General features: G+C 40.5%; 1 protein-coding gene across 2 annotated transcripts in view; it reads left to right on the top strand.

Annotated features, from left to right (window-relative positions):
* The window catches only part of unc5cb (unc-5 netrin receptor Cb), a 110,076-nt gene that overhangs the window by 68,415 nt on the left and 20,083 nt on the right, over positions 1-21,578 (top strand). For both annotated transcript variants that reach the window (XM_079364366.1, XM_079364365.1), the window contains exons 3-5: positions 2,616-2,759; positions 7,665-7,768; positions 20,832-21,012. In XM_079364366.1, coding sequence (XP_079220492.1) covers positions 2,616-2,759; positions 7,665-7,768; positions 20,832-21,012 — 429 coding nt within the window. The remainder of the gene's footprint in view (positions 1-2,615; positions 2,760-7,664; positions 7,769-20,831; positions 21,013-21,578) is intronic.

Below are 21,578 nucleotides of genomic sequence, written 5' to 3'. Positions count from 1 at the left end.
TTCGCACACACGGCTGTTCGTCTGCCTCCTGGCACACAGTGTAAATTTTACATGAGAGCTAAGCTTCTGTGTAGGATGTCACTGTGCTTAGTGTGTGTGTGTGTGTGTGTGCATGTGTGTGCTTAGTGTGTGTGTGCTTGTGTGTGTGTGTGTGCTTAGTGTGTGTGTGTGTGTGTGTGTGTGTGTGTGCCAGAACAAGAAGGCAGTAAGAACGCACTGAACCTGAAGTAAAATGGCATGTTAGTTTTTTTTCACCACCCAGACTCTCTGCATTTTTTATTCAGCTAGAAATTCAGACCCCCTTTGTATAAACTCACTTGAACTGCAGAACAGATTCTGAACCTTTGTGAAAATTATGACTGTTCAGAAAACCAAAACTAAAATGGTATTATCCACAAAAGCAAAGTGGGACAAGACTTTAGTCCCATTGGCAGAAACGGTTTGATTCTCATTCTTATTTGGAACAGCTTTACTGATAACCCCCCCCAAAAGTCTTTTTAGATTACATAAAGGGTTCTCAGTAGGTCTCAAATTGTCCCTATTTATCTCGAATTCAGCAGGTAGTGTATCACCATTTAATGATTAGATTTGGGGAAAAGATTAGGTTACTGACTGACTAAACAAGGGAGGCCCGATGACTCACATATTTGTGACATTTTCAAGGCAGTAGGCCTACGTGATATGTGACATCAACAGCACACTTAATCCATGAGGGAAGGATAGCCTAAAATAAAACAAAAGCTTCTATTTAAACACTATATTGTATCTCTGAGGGAAGCGAGGTTGAAAATTAAAAAAATCTTTTTCTTTTTTCTTTTTTAACAAAAAGCTTTATTCAGAGCCTGTCTTCCCTCTAACAATTGTTTATTATGTTCCAGTGGGCAATTTTAGCAGCAGCAAACCTTCAAAACGTATGTTGGGCAGCATAAAAGTCTGTGATAGAGACAATTGGGGATCGTATTATTAGCAGGTGAAAGTTTCTGATGCATATTGATGAAATGTTTTTTGCAGTGTGCGCCTATTATTCAATGTTAGCTTGCTCGTGACTAGCTGCAGTACCTGTGTGTTCATAATGTAGTTGCCTTTAGTTTCCTTCTTCTACATGTGCCTTCTTCTTTCCTGACAACTTGCCGGAACAAACACCTCAATGAATAGTTTACTGGCTAATTTTCAGTACTTAGGAAAAGCTGAGTGTAATGTTTTAATTTAGCCAACTTACTATAACCTTCTTGTGGATAAGCTTAAATTGGTTTTGGTGTGTTTGGGTGTTTTTTTTTTACAAGGCTACATTCACAATTGCCCAGCTGGGCTGTTTGAATTTGTGTCCGGTCAAGAGACACAAGCCTCATCATGTGCACTAAGTACAGAATAAAATCCCACTTTATATAAACGATTCATAGCAAATGAAATGACTCAGCTTTTTGACTCATTTGCATAGTCATGTGGGAAGAAATGTTAAAACCCTTGATAAATATTTTTGGCAGTGCCATCTATATATCTTGGCATCTAACAGTCAGTACAACAACTGTTTAATCACCTCAAAAACTTTGATCAATCAATTTGATCAATTACAACTGCATCAGAAATCTCTTTGTTTATGTCATTCTGTCAGCCAACAATGAACGCAGCTATGAAGCAAGTCAGCACCAAAAATGAAAAATCAAAGAGTGGGTGAAACCCTGACGAGTCTGCAGTGTTGTTTAATTTTAATGACAGGATCGGAACTTGTGTTTATTTCTTTGCTTATTTAAGCGTCTGTGTTAAACAGTGGCTGCTCTTCCTGGAGTCTCAATATTGTTTTAAGGAGCTTTTTTGTATTATTATAATGATATATAATATGTATATTATTTTTGTATATGAACCTTCTGCCTGTTTGCATAATGGCTGGCTGAAAATATATAGATCATCATTTTTAAATATGAACTATCATCCCTTATATTTGAGAGTTTAACCGTAGTATTATTCCCAAAATATCAGCTTTTTTTTTTTTGCAGTAAATGATTAAACGTGTCCTTTCTCCCGTTTAATCAAAATGATTAAACTTGAAGGTGGCACGAGATTGCATTGGAAGAATCTGTATCTTCAATGAATGCTTCTGCTCCCCATAATACATACATATATGCATGCACCCCATTCATAGCCTCTCATACATACACATACACTGGGCACGCACATACTTTTGGAGCAACGTAATCTGCTCTAGAGGGGCAGCTGTGGGTAGAGGCATTTGTTTTGGGGACGTTTTGTTTGTTTGGGTCCTGGCACCCAGATGAGCAGTAATCAGAGGAGTTAGCAAACAGGATTGTGTTAGCCATGACGCCGAGAATCCTCCCCCACAGGGCCCGGGCCCAAACAGCTCAAAGATTTGGATGTAGAATTGGTGCCAAAGTAACACACACAAAAGCACACACGCACACTCAAAAACACAAACACACACACACAGTGTCTGAGCATTGCATGTGACTGATGTAAATTGTATGGGTTTTTTTAAGTGATCTAATACTGATATTTGCATCGATTTGTCCCCGGTGAAACAATCCGCTAATATGTTCTGTTTTTCTCCTTCACTTCCTCTCCTTTCTCCTCTCTACTTCCTTTTACTTCTTTTCCTACAGGTCTGGTAGTGCGAGAGGCCAGCATAGAGATCACCCGGCAGCAGGTGGAAGAGCTGTTTGGCCCTGAGGACTTCTGGTGTCAGTGTGTGGCCTGGAGCTCCGCTGGGACCACCAAGAGCCGCAAAGCCCATGTTCGCATCGCCTGTGAGTATCCTCTCTCCACAAATCCTCCCATTACTCACTCGCTCTTTATCTCTCTCTATAATCTTTGTATTCCTCTCCAAACAAAAACCTCTCAACTGCTGAGGAACTGGGTCTCTAGGACTGACGTGTTTGTCATGACAGATCTATAGATTCTCGAGCGATAGAAGCAGCGAAGAAAATGTTTAGCTAACGAGGGACTCAAGTGTCTCTTCGAACTCCAGTTGGTAAAAAGCCTGCAGAAACAGAGGGATGTAAAAGTGTATACAGACTAGAGAGGCCACAGCACATGTTTATGCCAGCGTGTTTTTTTTGTTTTTTTTTCCTGTAGGTGGTCCTCATTTGTTCACAGCCTGTGTGTATGTCCGCCTACAAAAAAAAAAAAAGCACAATGCACTTGTTTCCAAGTAATGAGAAACATTCTGCTGCTTCAAAAGTTTGGGCTCATTTTAAACTGTTCCCAAATGGATGTGCCACTCTAAACTGTGAAAAACCATAATGAAACCCCGGAGAAATGATGACAAAAGTAAGAGTATGGCAGTGACATCAAGGCTTCTGCATCACATTACATAACACAACTGCTTACACTTGTTGTCAAAATTCCACCTGAAGGGACTTCTTAAATAGTAACATCACACGTTCAACTCCTGACAAAGTCATATGGAGGCGCTGTGAGTGACATTTCCCTGCCATGCTATACTATTTTTGCTTTGTGGCAAACAGACAAAAGACAAAAAAAATGCAACACCCACTTGCATCAAATATATTGTTATCACTGATGGTTACGGCTGGAAAAGGAATATCACCATCACTTTTTGTTTGTGGCTCGGTGCCACTGTCAGAATGATTTCATCCCCACTGTACAACAGCAGTGTATGCGGCCATTTTCACCTGATCTAGTCACTTTAAAAGCACTTACCATTCAAATACCTGCCATCTCAGTTTATATTTCACCTTGCTCTAATATCTTTCTCTTTTTAACAGCTTCCTCTTGTTCCTCGTACAGTTCTTGTTTGATTCCAATGGATTTGAAACACCACCAGCTCCTCTCATTACTTCCCTTTTTACACTAGCCCCGTGAATCAGAATTATTCCTCTCCGTCTCCCGTCGAGCCCCCAATCCCGCTGCTCCACCTCCTATAATCGCCCATGATGAGCAGCCTTCCAACGCTAACCCATCCCTCAAATCACAATGGACCCCCTCTTCCCCTCCCATTAGCTTCTGCTGAATGAATTAGCCCCTCTGCAGGGCTTTCTCTCTCTTTTTCTCTCTCCAGGCAGGAGCCAGACTCTAGATCCCGTTAGGCTAATGGAAAACTGGGCTTGTTTTTCCTCTACTCTCCCACCATCTAAACACACAGTTTATTTAGTTGGTGAGTCATAGCCAGCACTGGTGAGTTAAAAGGGTTGCTGTGTTGTGTTGAAGAAGTGGCTTTCACACACGCAAAAACAGGCTGAGAGTATTGTCAGGGTTGTATAGATGCAAGCAAACATTTCATGTGATTGCCTGTTCTTCTTGTAACCTTAAAAAAAAGCATTTGGATTGCCTTTTATTTTAGAGGCGCAGCGATGGCTGGCAAAAGAGAGGCAGTAAAAGTTTGCGCACAGAAGCTAATCAAATAAATGATTCAAAACAACTGAATTGCCTTTAACAAGGTTGTTGGGAAAAATATTTATGGGGAAATCTGAACATTGATTTTTGCAGTCTTGTAATTATGTAGACAAGTACTTTTTTTTATTACGAGTGACTCTAACTAGACTCACCAATGCTAATCTCAATAGATGTTGTAATTTGTCTCTCCTACCTAATGATTTACTCAGCAAGGAAGTCAATGGTTCTTGAGCTGTGACACTGGTGTAATTTGACATGACAAGTATCCAAACTCACCCACTTGAGGTTATTGTAGTCACATGTGTATCTTCATGAGGGCGAGTGAGTCTGGAAGTGTTTGTCTGCCCGAGGAGGGAATGGTGTGACTCCCACAGGAATGTCGACTCAGCTGCTCCCACACCCTTCAGCGTCCCACAGTGTAACGTTCAGAGGTTACGAGGAACAAGGAAAGGAGAGACTCTACAGGGGCGGCACAATTTAAACCCGCAGCCAGTAAAATATACAGTGCAGAATAATCACTCTCATGCTACTTACTGTGTGTCACCGAGAGTTATGCCGTGGGTTTGCAAATCACGATGGAAAAAAACAAAACAAGCAGTGGGTGTTTAATTTTAATTTAACAAGCTGTAGTTAAGTTCTACAACAAGTATGAGTAATAAAGGCATACATATTTCACAGGAAATCACAAACACCGGCCTATACCATTCTTCGTAGGATTATCGAGTCCATGGTGTGATTTTTATGTTCTTCACGACAGTAGATTTAGTTGGTTATATGAGTGGGAAAATATTACACATATCTGCTACTCTTACTCTACAGAGAGCTGGTAATGGGTGGTATGGGCCCCTGAAAACCTGATTGGCTGCCCCTGTTTCCACCTAAAATCCTAAACTATGAAGGCCTATTTGCCTTATTACAGACTGGACTTGAGCTTTTTGGCTGTGTCGCAGTCTGCCTGTAACTTTCCTTCACGTTTCAATGTCGCACACTTTGGACTGATGTACTGTTTTAATTAATTGAAGATTTAAGCCTAGATATTGTATATGCTGCCTCTCGGTAGTGTTATTTTTTCAGGCTAGTAAATCAAAGACAGGAAAAAATAAATAATACATTTTTATAAATATGATTTGTGCTTCAAACGTGTGTACACACTGTTAGTGAATGAGGTCCATTGAGTCTCAGATGGGAGTATTTCTGATAAGATCCTGGTTTAATGATTGAATATGACTGCAGTGCGTGTTGTACTGTAGTTAACATCACAAAGTTTGTCACAGTGTAAAAGAAGGAGTGTCAGATTCTCCTCCTCACCTGTCATGAAGGGAAACTTTTATCCTTCCTCTGATGACATTTGAACTAAGATCTAAACTAACATCATAGTTTTGACATCAGAGCCACAATAAAACAACTCTCACATCTTCAAACAACAGGCTCCTGACTTTGAAACGTGTTTTGCTACCTGTCTTTCCTCTCCATCTTAAGAGAAGCCATTTGTCCTCGGATCAAACTCCACAAAGCTGCGTATTCCCCTCCAGTCATTCTCCTTTTTTAATTTCATACCAGACGTTTACGGGAATTGCTTTCAATTCAAGAGTCAACCATTCAGCGTTTCATAATACAGAGAAATTTGCAGAGTTCAGCCGGATCCTTCCCTGAAGACACAAACGCTCAGGTTGAATTGGGACACAGGCTCTTAGAGAATCTGTTATTTTAAGCTTCATTTTTCCACTTAAAGAATGAACCTTAAAATGACTATAGGTATTCTTTAGGGCTTGTGGGGGTAGCCTCATCATGTATTCTGTAATAGGAACATGATTGAGTTTCTCCTGGAGGGTGTAAACTGTTAGCTGCACGGTGTAGCACATACTTACTCTCTTTAAGGAAAACGTTTCCTCGTGTTGTAGCAAGTGAGCAACAATAAAGAAAAAAAACGTCTCAATTTAACTGCTATCTAAATCTCATGTTAGTGATGACTCTTAATCGCTGGTTCATTGTGTAATTTATTCACAAACTGTCATCTACCTAAACATCGAAGTGCAGTAAGTGATTTCAGTTGTGTGTGTTATTTCTGACACCACCATTACAATAAAGATTGTGATTATAATTGAAGCTATTCTAGAGCTATAAATATATCTTTGTACACACCAAATGTGTCCATATAAGTTCATATATTTACAACACCCATAGAAAGAAGACATATCATGTCCTTTAAGCTGAGTGCATCATATAACTCCTGTCATTCCCTGGTTGTTTCCATAGACTGGTGCATTCTTAAAGGGTCCAGATTAGATATGCTGGTATCAGAAGTGTTTACATATATGGACGTAGGATGGATTTTAAACTCTTTTTTCAAATATTGCAGCCTAACTGTATTGTTTTTAGATTTGATAAATGAAATGATATTGTGTTTTTCTCACACAAGCCTTTTGGTTTGTTCAGTATATCACCACTAATTTAGTGAAACTTTACTTTTCAGTCATTGCCTTTCCATCAGGGCTGGCTCGATGTAACTCTTTTTTTGATTACAGGCTGCATGAAGGAGCTCGAGTGTGTGCACATGTACTTATACATCACATGACTTATTGCAACGTCTGATCATAACGCTCAAATTTGTGTTGAATTGTTGTACGTGGTAAAACATGTTATTTCAGAGCATGCTGTGGTGAATGTAGTTACTGCTTCAGATTGGATGTGTCAGCAAATTGGCAAGAGTGTACTTGGCAGGAATATTGCAAAGACTATGGAAACATTGTGAACAAAGTTTGGAGGTTTGATTGTAGATTTGATGCTTCACTTATTCCAAAAGCTCCAAGTAGAACAATTTACTCCCCTGTAAGTCCTCTTCAGTCTTTCCTCTGTTCTTGTGCATGAACCTCCCTCCCTCCCTGCATCGCTCGTGTGTGTGTGTGTGTGTGTGTGTGTGTGTAGAAGGTGATGATATATGTCTAATGGGCTTTGGGGTTCCAGTGTAGCATGACACCCTCAGTAATCCTGCTCTGTCAGCTCCACTATCCCTGCCCTGCACTGCTCCATCAGGGCTCCCACACCACAAAAATATTGGTTTTTCATTGAAGGGCGCGTGATCCCCTTCTCCCTGACTATCTTTCCATCTCATCCAGTCATTTATCTGTGTGCTGACGGTAAAGGGAGATAGAAAATAAAGCATTAATCTCTGTTGCTATTTGTTTTGCACAGAGGCAATTATTATTGATGGGTTAGCCTGCATTTTCTTTTGATGATAAAAACAGTCCTCTCATCTGCCAGATTTTAATCAAGTGCGTGCTGTCTGTTTGTTGTAGACTTGAGGAAAACCTTTGACCAGGAACCTCTTGGAAAGGAGGTGTCCCTCGAGCAGGAGGTGCTGCTGCAATGTCGCCCACCTGAAGGCATCCCGGCGGCCGAGGTAAGCTCCTAAATGCATTTAACTGAGCAAGTTTTGAGCATAATTACACGTTTGTTTGAAAAGAAAAGGGCCAATATAAATGTTTACTGCTTTCTAGAGACAGATGTGATCTGATTTACATGTACATGTATTAAGTCAAGCAAATTATACATGCCTCAATTTCCATGAACTTGAAAAGACGTTCATGCACAATACATGTTTGTGGATTATTTCTACTGAAATATTCCTGTCATTAATGAGGGATTCTTTATCCCACAAATATTTTGATTGGCTTTATTTGAACAGACAAAACAAAAACACGTCTGAGACATTACAGAGCCATTTCCAAAAAAGCAGAAGCATATTAGACAATCAAGATTTCTCCTATGTTTTAAGTAATTGTGTAAAGTAATGTTAAGTCACAAGTGGCATTGTTGCCTTCTTTGGATAGGACAGCTGAAGAAAGACAGGAAGTACTGAGGAGAGTGGGGGATGACATGCAGCAAAGGGCCGAGGTTGGATTCAAACCTGAGGGACTATAGCCTCTCTACATTTGCCCACGCTTTAACCGCCGAGCTTTACAGACACCCATAAGCTTAGCTTTCTAATGAGTTTTTGTGTCAAGTATTCACCAAGTGTCTAAAATGTTGAAGCCCTGCATGACTGTATATGAAGCATTGTTGTTATTGTTAGCATAATTTTCTATATTGGTTTAGTCACTTTACGCCACTTTGAAAAAGTTCAAACTTAGTGACTGCAGGACGTGCCACAGTTTTAAATTTCAAAAGTTGCAATGCCTTAAGACTGGATAAATCTGACAGTCCAGTGCACAGATAAGGACATTTTCCCCTCCACAGCCTGCACTTTCGGTTTTTCCTGATTTCCCGTGCAGCCAGTAACTTCAGTTTGTTCAGAGAGAAAAAAAAAAGTCTAAGTATCTACAGAGGGGAAAACGAATACAAACAGCAGTTGTGTCCCTGTTATACCTTCACTCAGCCTGTATCTCCTCCCTGCTCCACTTCCTCCCTGCCCTGCAGTCCAACACTGTTCGAGCTACGTTTGAAAAGGCTCAGTTGAGATTGCAGGAACATAAATAGAGGATGAAAGAGTGGTTTGACGGGGTGAGTGTGTGTGTGTGTGTGTGTGTGTGTGTGTGTGTGTGTGTGTGTGTGTGTGTATGGGGGGGGTGCTTTAGTGTTTTTTTTATATATTTCTTTAGTTCGGGGTGTAGGGACTGAACTGTGTAAAGGCTTGTGATTGACCTGGAAAAGCTGAGTTAAGTGAGTGGAACTGCACAGCATTTATCCCTGCTGAAAGTGCTGACAGGCTAAATGAACGAAAAAGTTTGGGACCGGCTCTCGACAGGCTCTCCACACACAATCCAGGCTTTAGTGTAACAGCTGTATAGTGTTTGTGATTTTGCCTGTCTGTGTGAGATCCCTTGATGGGCTCAGTGCAGCGATTAAAGGCTCTGCTGGAGTCCAGTCATGGTATGAGATATGAAGTTTCTGGAGCGATCTCGATGCAATGGAAGGGTTAACAGATGGCTTGTCAACATTTATATCGTTTGCAAGAATTGTTTCCTTTTTTGTTTAGTCGGGTAATATCAAAGATGTTGCCCTGGTAACCGTGTTGAAAGTATACTGGATTGACTCCCCTAATTGGAATCTTTTTATTAATTATTTTATTACAAAATAAACATAAGCAATATTGAGGGACACTAAAAACTAGGGATTTTGACCATGGCTATGTTTTTATAGCCTTATTTACCATGTTAACTGTTTTGTTGCACCAATACACCGAGACAAATTTCTTGTAAATGTAAAAGTTCTTGGCAATAGAAAAACAAATCTGATTCTAACTTCCCATGAGTGAGCGCTGTCAGATGGGACCCCCGTTAAGGAGGTTTCCGACTGTCATTGCAAACTTTGCAACATTTTGAGCTAATTCTTTGGATTAAGTTGACAAGCAGCGCCTCTGGATTTAGACCATAAACTCATGAGAAAAAGTTTACTGAGGTCACTCATCATCTGAGGAGCAGCGTCCTCATCTTCTGTTGGTCCACACATGGTTTTGCAATCAGTGAAGTCCCACTTGCGGGTCATTAAATAGTGTAGGTTTAAGGCACTTCTATATCGAAAACCAGGGGCCATTTTCACTTTGTTTGTATAATCTACTGTTTATGCAGTTCAGCTCTTCCCGTTTTCCCAGATTCACCATTTTCTCTATTCTGACTAAGACCCCCTATTATTTTGTCTGTTTGCTTTTCCTGCAAACTAGATTTTGTGTTGACTGTGGCACTTTTTCAGCGCCTTTAATTAGCCACACTTACCTCATGGCCAAAAGAAAAAGACAACAGTTCCACTCCACAAGTGGGTTTTCCTCTTTTTTTCCCAACTCCAACACAGCTCCCTCAGTGGGAAAAGGGACAAAACTGAATGCTGCTTTTTCATCTGTGTTTGTCAGGCCTTTTCTCACACAAGCCCGTCAGAGAAAAGCCTTGGAAAAAGCAGATGGGCTTAGTCTGTGGTTACATATGAAATATGTAGCAGCCGTTATGAAGGAAAGCTCTGTCATATATCACCCACTCTTACACTGAAAAAAAAAAAAAAAAGAGGATGAGAAAGGCTGAAGGCTGAGGGAGAGGAGATGTTGAGGTTTTTCAGGGCTGAATCCAGTGGGTTGCTGTCAGGCCTCCAGTGGGCTGTCAGTTCACTGTGTGGTTCCTTTACAGGCTTTTGCCTGGCAAGTCAGAGGCTGGCAGGATTGTGGTGGCAGACTGTGGTTGAGCCATAAACTTCCATAGTCTAACAGCACTTTTGTTAAATCACAGGGACTGTATGTGACGGATGCTATGTGGCACTGTTCCAAAGCTGTTCTTCCATGTAAAAGACATAATGCATATTATACATTATGTGTATATCCATGCAATAACGTATGGGCGTACATGATTACATGCCAACCGCAAGTCAACAGAGCTCTGTAAATATTCTTTTCATTTATTCTATACGGTGAATAGTGTGATGATTGCTCACTAGCTGGCAGAAAGAATCACAACTGACTACTTTTATTTAACTCCCAAAAAAAGACACAACCTCACACCAAAATCGTTCAACTTTCCCGGAATAACTGTCCAGGGAGGGTTCTTGCCAGTGTCAAAACATCTCAAAAAGAAAGAAAAATGCCTTTTACCAGCTTTAGGAAATAAATCTTTTCCTTTGTCATTGCTGAACACTCTGATAAAAACAGATCAAAATCAATTAAATCCATGTGATCCCTCTGATAAAATATGTACATTGGTATGTGCACACACACAGACTGATTTTAACACTGTATAACAATAAACACAAAATGGTATATAACTAATATATATGAAACATTTGTGACAATTCTGGTTTGATTTCAGTATTAGATACATTTATTGTCAAGCTTAGCTATTAATGAAAAATCAACAAAGACACAAGCATCACTTATTGGGTGCTGGATCCAAAAAACAAGAATAAGTAATAAAAGCAAATCAAGAATGAATAATAAAAGTACATCAAGAACAAGTAATAAAAGTACATCAGGAATAATTAATAAAAGCAAAACAAGGGATGCCAAGATGCTCCCGTTTGAAGGATTTATTAAGTGGCGTCTCGAGCCAACTTGCTCTTCCTCAGACAGGTTAGCTCTACTGTCAAAAACGTTGCTGCTGCTTTTTGACGATAAGCTCTCACAGTATCTCAAAGGAAAAGAATCAAAGTAAGTCGGTCACAATTAGATTTGATCTCAGATTACAAAGTGGAACTGCACTATTTGATGTTATTCAGGATCTGCTTGTCCTCCCTCTTTGTCTTCCCAGATTCCAGACAATGAACATCACAGATTTTCACGATGGTTTACCACACTAATGACACTGTGTGAATCTATTTAAGTGGTTCAAAGCCTGTGTTGACTTTGTGCGGGGGCTGTTGCCATGAAAACTGAAAGTGATGCCGTATAATCAGGATTGCGCGTGTTGATGCAGCAGTTTTTTTAATCACAGAACATGAAACATGATCTATCAGAGAAGTCTGAGGTTTTTTTTAATATATATATATATATATATGTTTGGAGTTGAGTCAGAGGTATCCACTCTTCATTTTTCAAAAGGTTATTCAGACTTGAATCATTGATTTTCTGGTGCACAGATACCCACTGACACACAGTCACACACAAAGAAAACAAGCAACAGGCATTTATTTTGGCTCTCTTTGCAGCCATTAAGATCACATCATTGGTGTTGGAGTGCTGAAATACTGAGAGAGGTTTCTGAAATAGCACAAGGATTCAGGCATCTGAACATCTTGTATGGTCTGAATACATTAGACACTCACCAGGCTCCCTAAAAGTCATTGTTACACGTCCCTATAGCCATGAATATTTGATACATACTTAATCAAGAGCAGAAGGACAATGTTACTATGGAGAATATTCTAGGATAGAAAGGAGAGGAAAAGATTTGGCAGGAGAGGCTCAATTTCTGTGCTTAGTGTGTTTACGTGTGCTGTGATGCTTAAAACTGTTTGCTAATATTTCTCCTATACTACTGTTAAATGAAAGAAGTATCACATGTGATTCCATGTCGTTACGCTGAATACCTGAAAGGCTCTGACTATCTTTCTTTGGCTCAGTTGTTTTTAATCATCACTGGTCTCAACTCAGCTCATAACCGTTGTAGATCTGTGGTTTAAAAGCTAGATGTCACTCAAGTTCATGTTGTTTTGCTGAATATTGGCACTGTTGTCGTGAGCCTTCCATATGTGGAGTGATAAGGTTCAAGCCTGATATGGGCGACTTTCTATCAACTCACCACAGATCTTTCTTTTTGAATACCTCCATGAAGCTCTTTCATCAACCTTTTAATAGCCTCTACAGAAGTAACAGTGGCCTCTTTTCATACTGCAGGCTCATAAAGTGGACTCAAATCTCCTTTGTGAAAGGACGCAGCTTTATTGTCCCTTCATCTTTTCTTCCACTATGCCCACCATCTCCATCTCCACTTGTCACAGCCCCAAAGAGAAAGACAAGAGTTCAGAGGTGACACCGCACTGTGGGCTGCTGAGCCTGTTTCCATGGAGTCTGGATTTTAATTCCGGCGTCTCCTCAGTCAGGCTGGGGTCCTGCCGTGTTATCATGGGTAACGAGTCATTGATGCTCGGCAGGGAAGAGGCCCAGCTAGCGTGATTAAGTCCATTGGCTTTACCGAGAAGAAAGCCAGGAAGCACAAAGCTCTTTACTTCGCACTCTGTCATCCAGAGAAAATAATTTAGATGAGTTTGGACAGCTGGGACAGCAGCCAGAGACAAATTCAATGGTTTCACAAGTGGTTCTGTGAATCCACAGGGACAGAAACGTATGTTATTAAGCTCATAATTTATGACATTTTCTGTTTTGGACTACTGAAAATGACTGTGTCTTCAAATGTAATTTAGCTCAAATGTCTTGACTCTGGCATAATACGGAGATCCAGTATCCACCTTTCCAACCCATCAAACCAAGTAAATGTCACTGACTTGTGTTGATTTAAGGCCCAGTTCCACTTAATAGGTGAAGTGAAGGCACTGCACAAACAACGGCTCGCTAGGTCACCTTGTCAAGAAACAGCTGATTGCTTCCTCTTGCTCAAAATGGTGCATAAAGTGAAGTTATGAGTGAAGTCAGGATTGTCAAGGAGTAACCACACTCCATTGCCCACTGAAACAGGAAGTGTATTTTCATTAAGGTTACCCATGGGGAGAGAAAATGTCAGTAGGCCAGGCCAAATCCCCGTGGCAACCAACCAAAGATCGCCCCACAGGCACTCACCTGTCAATCATTGTCCTTTTCCTTGTGCAAACCCTGTGATTTACTCTAATGGGCCAGTGTTTGTGGGCTCTGCTGTCCTCTGTTCAGGTCCTGACCTGTCTAAGGTAAGAGTAGAAGAGGCAGTGACTCGCAAACATTTACATGTATAATGTTGGACCATAGGGGGGTTTCCGCACACGTGTTCCATCAGACCACCTTTGAGAAAAGAAAAGAAAATATTATTCCTTAAAGGACAGAGACCAGCTTGGGTATCCGAAAGGATGTAGGATTTAAACTGATACCGAAAAACTAAACCTGGAAACTTCTACAAGCACTCAAGAGGAGGGAAGTAACAGAGTATAAATATTTATCATACACTTAAACACAGTTTGTAAGTAGTCCTACTACACCATACTTCCTCTGAACCCCTTAAATTCTACCACACAGATCTGTTCTCACTCCAGCTTTCCTTTTCACATCAGGCTTGTTATTGAAGCCTTCATCGTTTGTCGGAGTTATAAATTATTTCTAGATGTCATCACTGTGTGCTGCTTCGCAGACATCAAGACCAATTTCAGCATAAATAGATTTGACAATAACCCTCTTGACATATCCATTAAGGAATATCCATTGTGTCTGCTTCTTTCTAGGCTGTGTGAAGCTTCGGCATAATTCCACAATGGACCAATATTATGCTGTTACTGTGTTCAATATAAAGGTACAGAGGTGGAGTTAACCCAGAGGTTGGTTACCAAACTGCCTTGCAATCCACATGTAAAAAGTGCTTCAGTGTGTACTTTTGCTCAGACTGCATTCATCCTATGGGCTACAGCACGTTTGCCATTCTCTGTCATTTGAATTATTGGTTCACCAGCCATCACACCTTTCCCCAAAGCCTTTAAGCCTAACACAGATTCCTTTACATTTCCATAAGATCCCATTCTTCTGTGCAACATAGATTCATAGGGAAGGTGGATTGCTGGATGACATTGGGCTTTTTTATTTCACATGGGAGTGACACGTTGACAAGTTCTCATTGTGTTACACCCGGTCTCTTTATCAATTTAAAACTATTTTTGAACCTGTGAACTGATTCTGGAAATGTTATCCTCTCTCCTGGAGGTTGGAGTATTCTGTCTCCAGAGAGAAATCTGACCTCAAGCATGCTCAAAAGACCTCTCTAGAGTCATCAAGTCAACTTTTAGAAAAGGCCATAGGAGACCAAGGGCTGCATTTATTAGTTCACAGTTGTTCTTATAGCCTTCAGTAAGTATTTGTTTATACATAATCGGTATGTGACATTTTGAATGAAATGAAAAATATGGAATATTTCACTTTTCAGCCTTGTTTTGCCTGTACACCCACACATGAATGTATGTGGCTTAAAAACAAAATGTACAGTTTAATGGCAGATGTCCCAGTTGCACTATCATCGTTGAAAAATGATCCTGTCTTTTTTTGGACCGAGGAGCACTGAGCACAGATTGTCTGTTTACTGGAGTTGATTCTTGGAATCATATACTGTGTAAAGAGGCACATGGTTTGTGTGAGAGAAAACAGAGAGTTGTGCTGCAGCAGTTGAGGATCTGTCTGTCCTTTGGACTACTTCAAGAAATGGCCATTCTCCTTGAAAAGTCTTTGGAGAGCTTTCGATGGGACTGAGCTGGAGGAGGTCATTACTCCTGGCTTGAGTCTAAGTGATCTGTCTTCATGTGGAGGCCTGCAGTGGTAACCACCCAAACAACTCCGCCTCTCTTACCTAACCTCACCTTCCATCCTCTGCCTAACATCTTCCCAACACAACACAATATATCACACCTTAGCGCATTTTGGCTTGTTAATATTTATACAACCCCACATTTCCATACTAGTCCTGCAGGCAGATGCAGAGCATATGGCTTGTTGTCTCATAGTGAATGATTGAATAATCAGTTTGTAACCTTTTGTGGCTCGTTCTCCAGGTGTGTCATTCAAGTGAGTGGATTTAGGCTGCGGGAAAAGAGCTAAATGAATAAATTACACAGGATAGATAGTTAGACTTCACATGGAGAAGCAGGAGAGCTCATAATGACTTCTCTGTGGAGGAAGCGCTCGCATTTCCGTGGAACATTCTCTCCCTCCCCGTTCCTCCTTTTCACACCCCCTCTCCACCCCCACACTCTGCTGTACCGTCTATTTCTGACACAACAGCTATGAGTAATGAATGGTTTGCCTCGCACTGGTTCTTAACAAGTGAGCGGATTGTATACAGTGTATTCTGTATATCGGGCTAATTAGTGTTGTGCTGGCACACCCTGGCAGAGCGCAGAAACAGCCCACTCAGTGGTTACTCCTACATTTCTGCTGCAGGCAAGTCTGCTTGCTAGTGGGGGAAGAAGGGACAGTAGCAGACACTGAAGCTTATTCAGGAGGATGTAGGCCAGCATGGCTGGTGACTCTAAAGATCTGAGGCATAAATAGGTGCCTTAAACCCACTACCCTGCATGTTCAACACAAGTTAGTTGCCTCGATGACTGTTTACAGTATAACGTTTGGTACTTCTCGATACACGATAGACAACTGTTGAACTGCATTGTATAGTTTGTTTGTTTCCCATTAAAAAAAAAGCAAAGATACAAAAGACATGGAGAAACAAATGAATATACTTGTGTTACAGAAATCAGTTGAAGTCTTATTTTAAAATCCTACCCATAGACCCATAGGTTCATAAACATTTGAACCACTGAAACAACAACAAAAAAACATTAGCTCGAGGCAATAGTACTTAACTTGATTTTGGCTTGAAATAAAATCTTTGGTTTACTCAGCAAAATGTGAGAGGAAAAAAACTGAACCAGGTCAGCAGCAACCACTGCAACATTATTGTGTACACTTTGCTCATTCCACATTCTTGAATGTTCTGCTACCAAATATTAGTTTATTCTGACTAATATCACGAAAACATACTGTATTAAGAGGCTGTTTATGGTAAAGGGATCATATCATTTTCTGTAAATAAGCGCAGAGTGTAGTACAGTACGGGTCTGCGTTATTGCTTTAACATGATTTAGATTGCTCATGGTGTTGCCCTTTGGTAGAGAGGGAGTCGTCTTCTGATTCTTCTCAAAGAATGTGAAAAGCCGCAAAATGGAACCCTGTAAAGAAACAGATGTATCCAGTGTGACTTACAGGTTTATAACTCCTAAAGCTCTGAGTTTGGCCATCCCCCTCTAGAACGTCCATGTTGCTTTTCCAACTTGCAACTGGAACAAGGTCAACTTGGGTGTGATGTCATTCCCAGCTCCGAATTCCCAGTTCAGAGGTAAATGGAACGTAGCACTACTTTCAAAACAAGGTTACAGTCAGCGCTTTTGTACCAGTCTATGAATGAAACCAGTTTTCAGTTTCATTGACAGGACGTATCTTTCACCCTCCAGCCATTACTTTTGTTGAATGCACACACTTTCTTTGTATTTCTTTACTGTTACACATACTGTAACTATGTTCTAACACTACACAAGTTTGTCACTGATTCATCTCTGTGAGCATTGATTTCCTGCTCCCACGCTATTCACCACCTCCTTTGACAGCTCACTTTTCTGTATTTATTACTTTTTCTCAGTAGCATCCTACAAATCCTTCACTTACTGTGAATTTTCCAGAACTGAGGAGATGAAAAAGCCGTCACTTCTCGGTTGTATCTTTTTCTATTCACCTCGTGTTTTCTTTCACTCTGTCTTCTCGTGTAACTCAAGACAAAGTCACTTGTTTGTGACCTGTTTGGCTTCAATTCTCGTCCTCAGTCTGTTCTGCCCATCCTTGCCTTTCGGCGATGTTGTATCATTTATATTTTGACACACTTGCCTCCTTCGCATGCACCTGCTCCCTCTCGCTCATCTATCTCATTCTCTCTGTCTAACACCTCCCAGTCTGTCTCCTCTTCATCTCCAGCTTTAAGGTTCCTTCTCTCACTCTCTTTGTCACTTTCCTTCCTCTGACCAGACAGGAAGACTCCCTCTTTTTATGATGCCTGACATGTGGCAATTTCCCTCCGTTAATGACAAGAAATGTGCCAATTACCTCTCCGGATGTTTCGCTGCCAATCAGTTTCTAACGAGCTGCGAGCCTGTGTGTGTGTGTGTGTGTGTGTGTGTGTGTGTGTGTGTGTGCGTGCGCATGTGTGTGCAAGTTTGTGTCTGCTGGCATGCAAGAAAGTTAGACGCGTCTGCAGCTGAATTTAAATAATTTTTATTTTTTTCTCCTCAAGTGCAGTGAAGAGATCGGCTTACTCTTTTTCATCTAGGGTTTTATTAATGAGTCCCAATTATAGCACGTACAGAGTAAATGATGGGTGAACTGTTGCTCACTTTTCTTCCCTCTGTCACACACGCACGCACACACACTCTCACACATATATACACGTACATTTCCACTTCTGACATGAGTTTCTATCACTTACTATCCCTCGTCACCTCATCTCCCTCCCACCGCTCCATCTGCTCTAAAAAGCTCTTTTGTTCAATTTTTAATTACCTTCTCATATAAAAGTGCTCTTGACATCTGAATGCAGCTCATTTCAGAGAAGCTGTCTCAGTGACTGGTGCAAAATGGATAACCAGCTCTTTGTATCTAGTGTCAATTTTTATTGGAGAATAGGCCTGATGCCCTGAATCAGAGCTGAAAAAGAATTGATTAATCAGTTCAACAAAACTCATTGTTTCTCTTCTTTGCATCATCTTTTGATTGAACAGTTGTCCCCTTACTTTGTATTGTGACAGAGATACCAACATGGTTTTCAAGCCTTTGTTTCTAAACACTGGGGCTTTTCTTTTTGGTCATGTTTGACGTTTTTGTTAGTTTGAGATTGTACAAGAATGGATGTAAATATTGTAACACATAAATAAAGACAGTCAATTGTATGTGGTTTATTTAAAACACACAGATGCATTCACTACAATCACTGCAGCCTCCTTATCTATAATTAAATAGTGTTGATAGCCGATCATTACTTTAATTGCAGTGATTACAATCTTTAAGACAAGCTGAGTAATTAACATTATTTGTTTGTATCTATAATGATGTAGACTTCACTATATAAAGACCAATCTACAAAGAGAATCTGAATATCTTAAGAGGCTCCAGTTCTGCTTCTGGAGCTTGACAGACGTCTAACTAGCTCCTCAGGGAAGGTCAAACCAGACATGTTTCAATACAACTTAAACAGAAGCCAATTCAATTGCACAATACTAAAATGTCAGATTGTACACACTTTTGAGTAAGCTTTCCGATGCACTTTGTGCTTCAGCTGGATGTGAAACAGTATTTGCGCAAAGAGCAGACAACACCCTGAGCGACTATCCTTCTGCTTAGGGTGTTGTCGAAATGGACAATATTCACACCATAGCCATCTTGTAGCGTCAGCTCACATGCAAAAAGGTCAAATATTATCACATCTTACACCTTTATTGAAGGTCAGTCGTCCTAGAATCTTACATTGTTTTTATTTCGTTGCCTCCTGATTTTTAAGCATTAACAAAGACACAAACAGTGAAAAGTACCATCAGAACGCTATCTCCCAACAGAACACAGCTAATGCTAGCATTTATCAACTTCCTCGCTAACATTTAGATTTGATAGTCTCGGATATGATAGGAAAGATCAGTATTTATTCTACATATTAACGCATAACTTGAACACATTTAAAAGAACTATAACTCACTAGATGTATTTAAGCTAACAGATCTGAACACTGGATGTATTTAAGCTAACAGGTCTGCACTAAAGCAGTGATTCTGTTATAACCACAGTTTAGATATCTTGTAAATGATTCACGCTGCAGTTCTCATTGACTTGTATAATCATGAAGCTGCTTCATTAAGCATGCAGGAAAACAAAATGAAATCATGAACAGCTAGTACAAAAACAACCTTTTCTTTATAAGTGAGTCTTTATTTGGTTTTATGTTCTTGAAAAATAACGCTGAGGGAATGATTGATTGATGAAATGCGTCTCCTGTATATTGATTTCATACAGCGCTATTGCTTAGTGCACATGTAGAAGAGCGAGAGTTTTCATTTCAGCTGGTAGATAGCTTCTATCCTCCCTGACTCCATGAGATTGATTCGGCTAATACATTTTTATGGAGGAAAACACTCATAAGCGGGGGATCACATTTACTGAGGTTGACTTTAATTCTCTGTGAATCAAGCTACAGTATGTACAGAACGTTCTACGAGTTGCACCTTGCATCATGTAGGCAGGGATTTCCAATGCGGCTTGGGTTGGAAGAGGTTAAGTGTGAAATAATTGTGCAGCAAAGTAGGCTATAGAAAACATTTTTTTCTGCCCCTCTCTGATGTGCTCCCACTGGATAAGAAAGACTTACTGAGGTGTGACACTGATGGCTTCTTTGATATCTGTCATCTCGAGCTCACTGAGACACCAGTGAAGCTGCTGGTGCGTGTCACAAATAGCTCATCATCTCCTCTCAGAAAACTTCTAGGGCTATTGTGTTGGACATGTTTTGTTCTTTCTGTTCTTTCTGACGCAATCCACCAACAAAAGTAAGCCCACACTGTTTTGTTTTGGCAGGCCTTATATCAGATTATTGCTCCAATTTTTTTTTTTGCAGATACTTGTCTCTCATGTGAAAGACCCTTTGTAAACATCCCGCTTATCTTTCCTGTACTACTCCTTCGCCTCTTATCTCTTATCAGGCCCTGCTCCTCATGGGAGATCAACAAAACACAGGAAGTTAGGTATTTGCCAGGCCTCTTCTCTGCTGGACGCCTCCATTTTGAAGAAAACCAGACAAGCAAGAAATATTTGAATCAAAGTGGCGGCAGAGTGTGAGGCGGCGCGCGTTGTTCTTTTTTTCCACCTCTTGAAGAGAAATCTTTGTGATTTACAGCCAAATGAAAGTTCTAAATGGTCCCCTGCCTTGTGAGAGTGCCAGGAGCGCAATATCAGCATCATTTGGAGAAATGAAGCTCATGAGGAAAGGTCAGAGAGACTCTCAGCCTCAGAAATATTTTTTTTTACTTCCGTTTGTCAACGCTGCTGCTACTGTAGCACTTTGTTCTAAGGGGAGAATAAAAGGAGCATGATAGATATTGACTTTTTGAAGCAGGACCTCAGGGACGTAAACAATTGCACTCTAATCCTGGCACTCACTTCTGTTCTGAGACTTTCCAAATAGACAGGAAAAACTATAGCTCTTTAAACACTTTTGCGGGTCAGCCTTCTGTTTTGATATACTTTTATGTCTAATATCTGCCTTTCTTCCTCTCCTTCTCAGGTGGAGTGGTTAAAGAATGAGGATGTTATCGACCCTGCAGATGACAGAAACTTCTATATCACCATCGACCACAATCTGATCATCAAACAGGCCCGCCTCTCCGACACCGCAAACTACACCTGTGTGGCTAAGAACATCGTGGCTAAGAGACGAAGCACCACAGCCACAGTTATTGTCTACGGTAAATGACCATTAAACTACCTAATCCATGATGCAGATAGTAACAAAAGACATGTTTAAAGTCAGACACTAAAGTGTTGAGAAATCTTCAAAAAAGTCGGCTCAAAATAAAACAATTTTCAAAGTCATGCTGCATAATGTTTCCTGCAGCGTGTCACATTCAGTCACTTTGTTTCTGCTGGAAGGAAGGTGTGCAAAAAATAGAAGATTTGTGATTTTCCGAACAGTGAGTGAGGTGGCTGACGTTGCTGATCCGCACTTAAAAGACCCCCGCTGTGGTTTCACGCTGACTCGCCCACTGTCTCTCTCTAACATCCACAAAAACAACTGTTTCTGAACAGCACGGCTGCAAAGTCGAACTTCAACTCCTGCTAGAGGCGGTGCAAACTAGATGAAGAGGTTTTTGCGCGTATGTTGATGGATAAACGGACTAAAACAAAAAGGAACAGACGTTAGAAACTTGAAAGTTGAACAGAATTGTCACACCACTTTTTTACTTTCTTATCTTCTGTTATATTTGAAAGCAACATTGAAAAGTGTGTTGATCATTGTAAGAGATGATGTAAA

This window comes from Symphodus melops, assembly GCF_947650265.1.
Source record: "Symphodus melops genome assembly, chromosome: 16".
NCBI lineage: Eukaryota > Metazoa > Chordata > Actinopteri > Labriformes > Labridae > Symphodus > Symphodus melops.
This window is presented reverse-complemented; position numbering and strand designations above follow the sequence as displayed.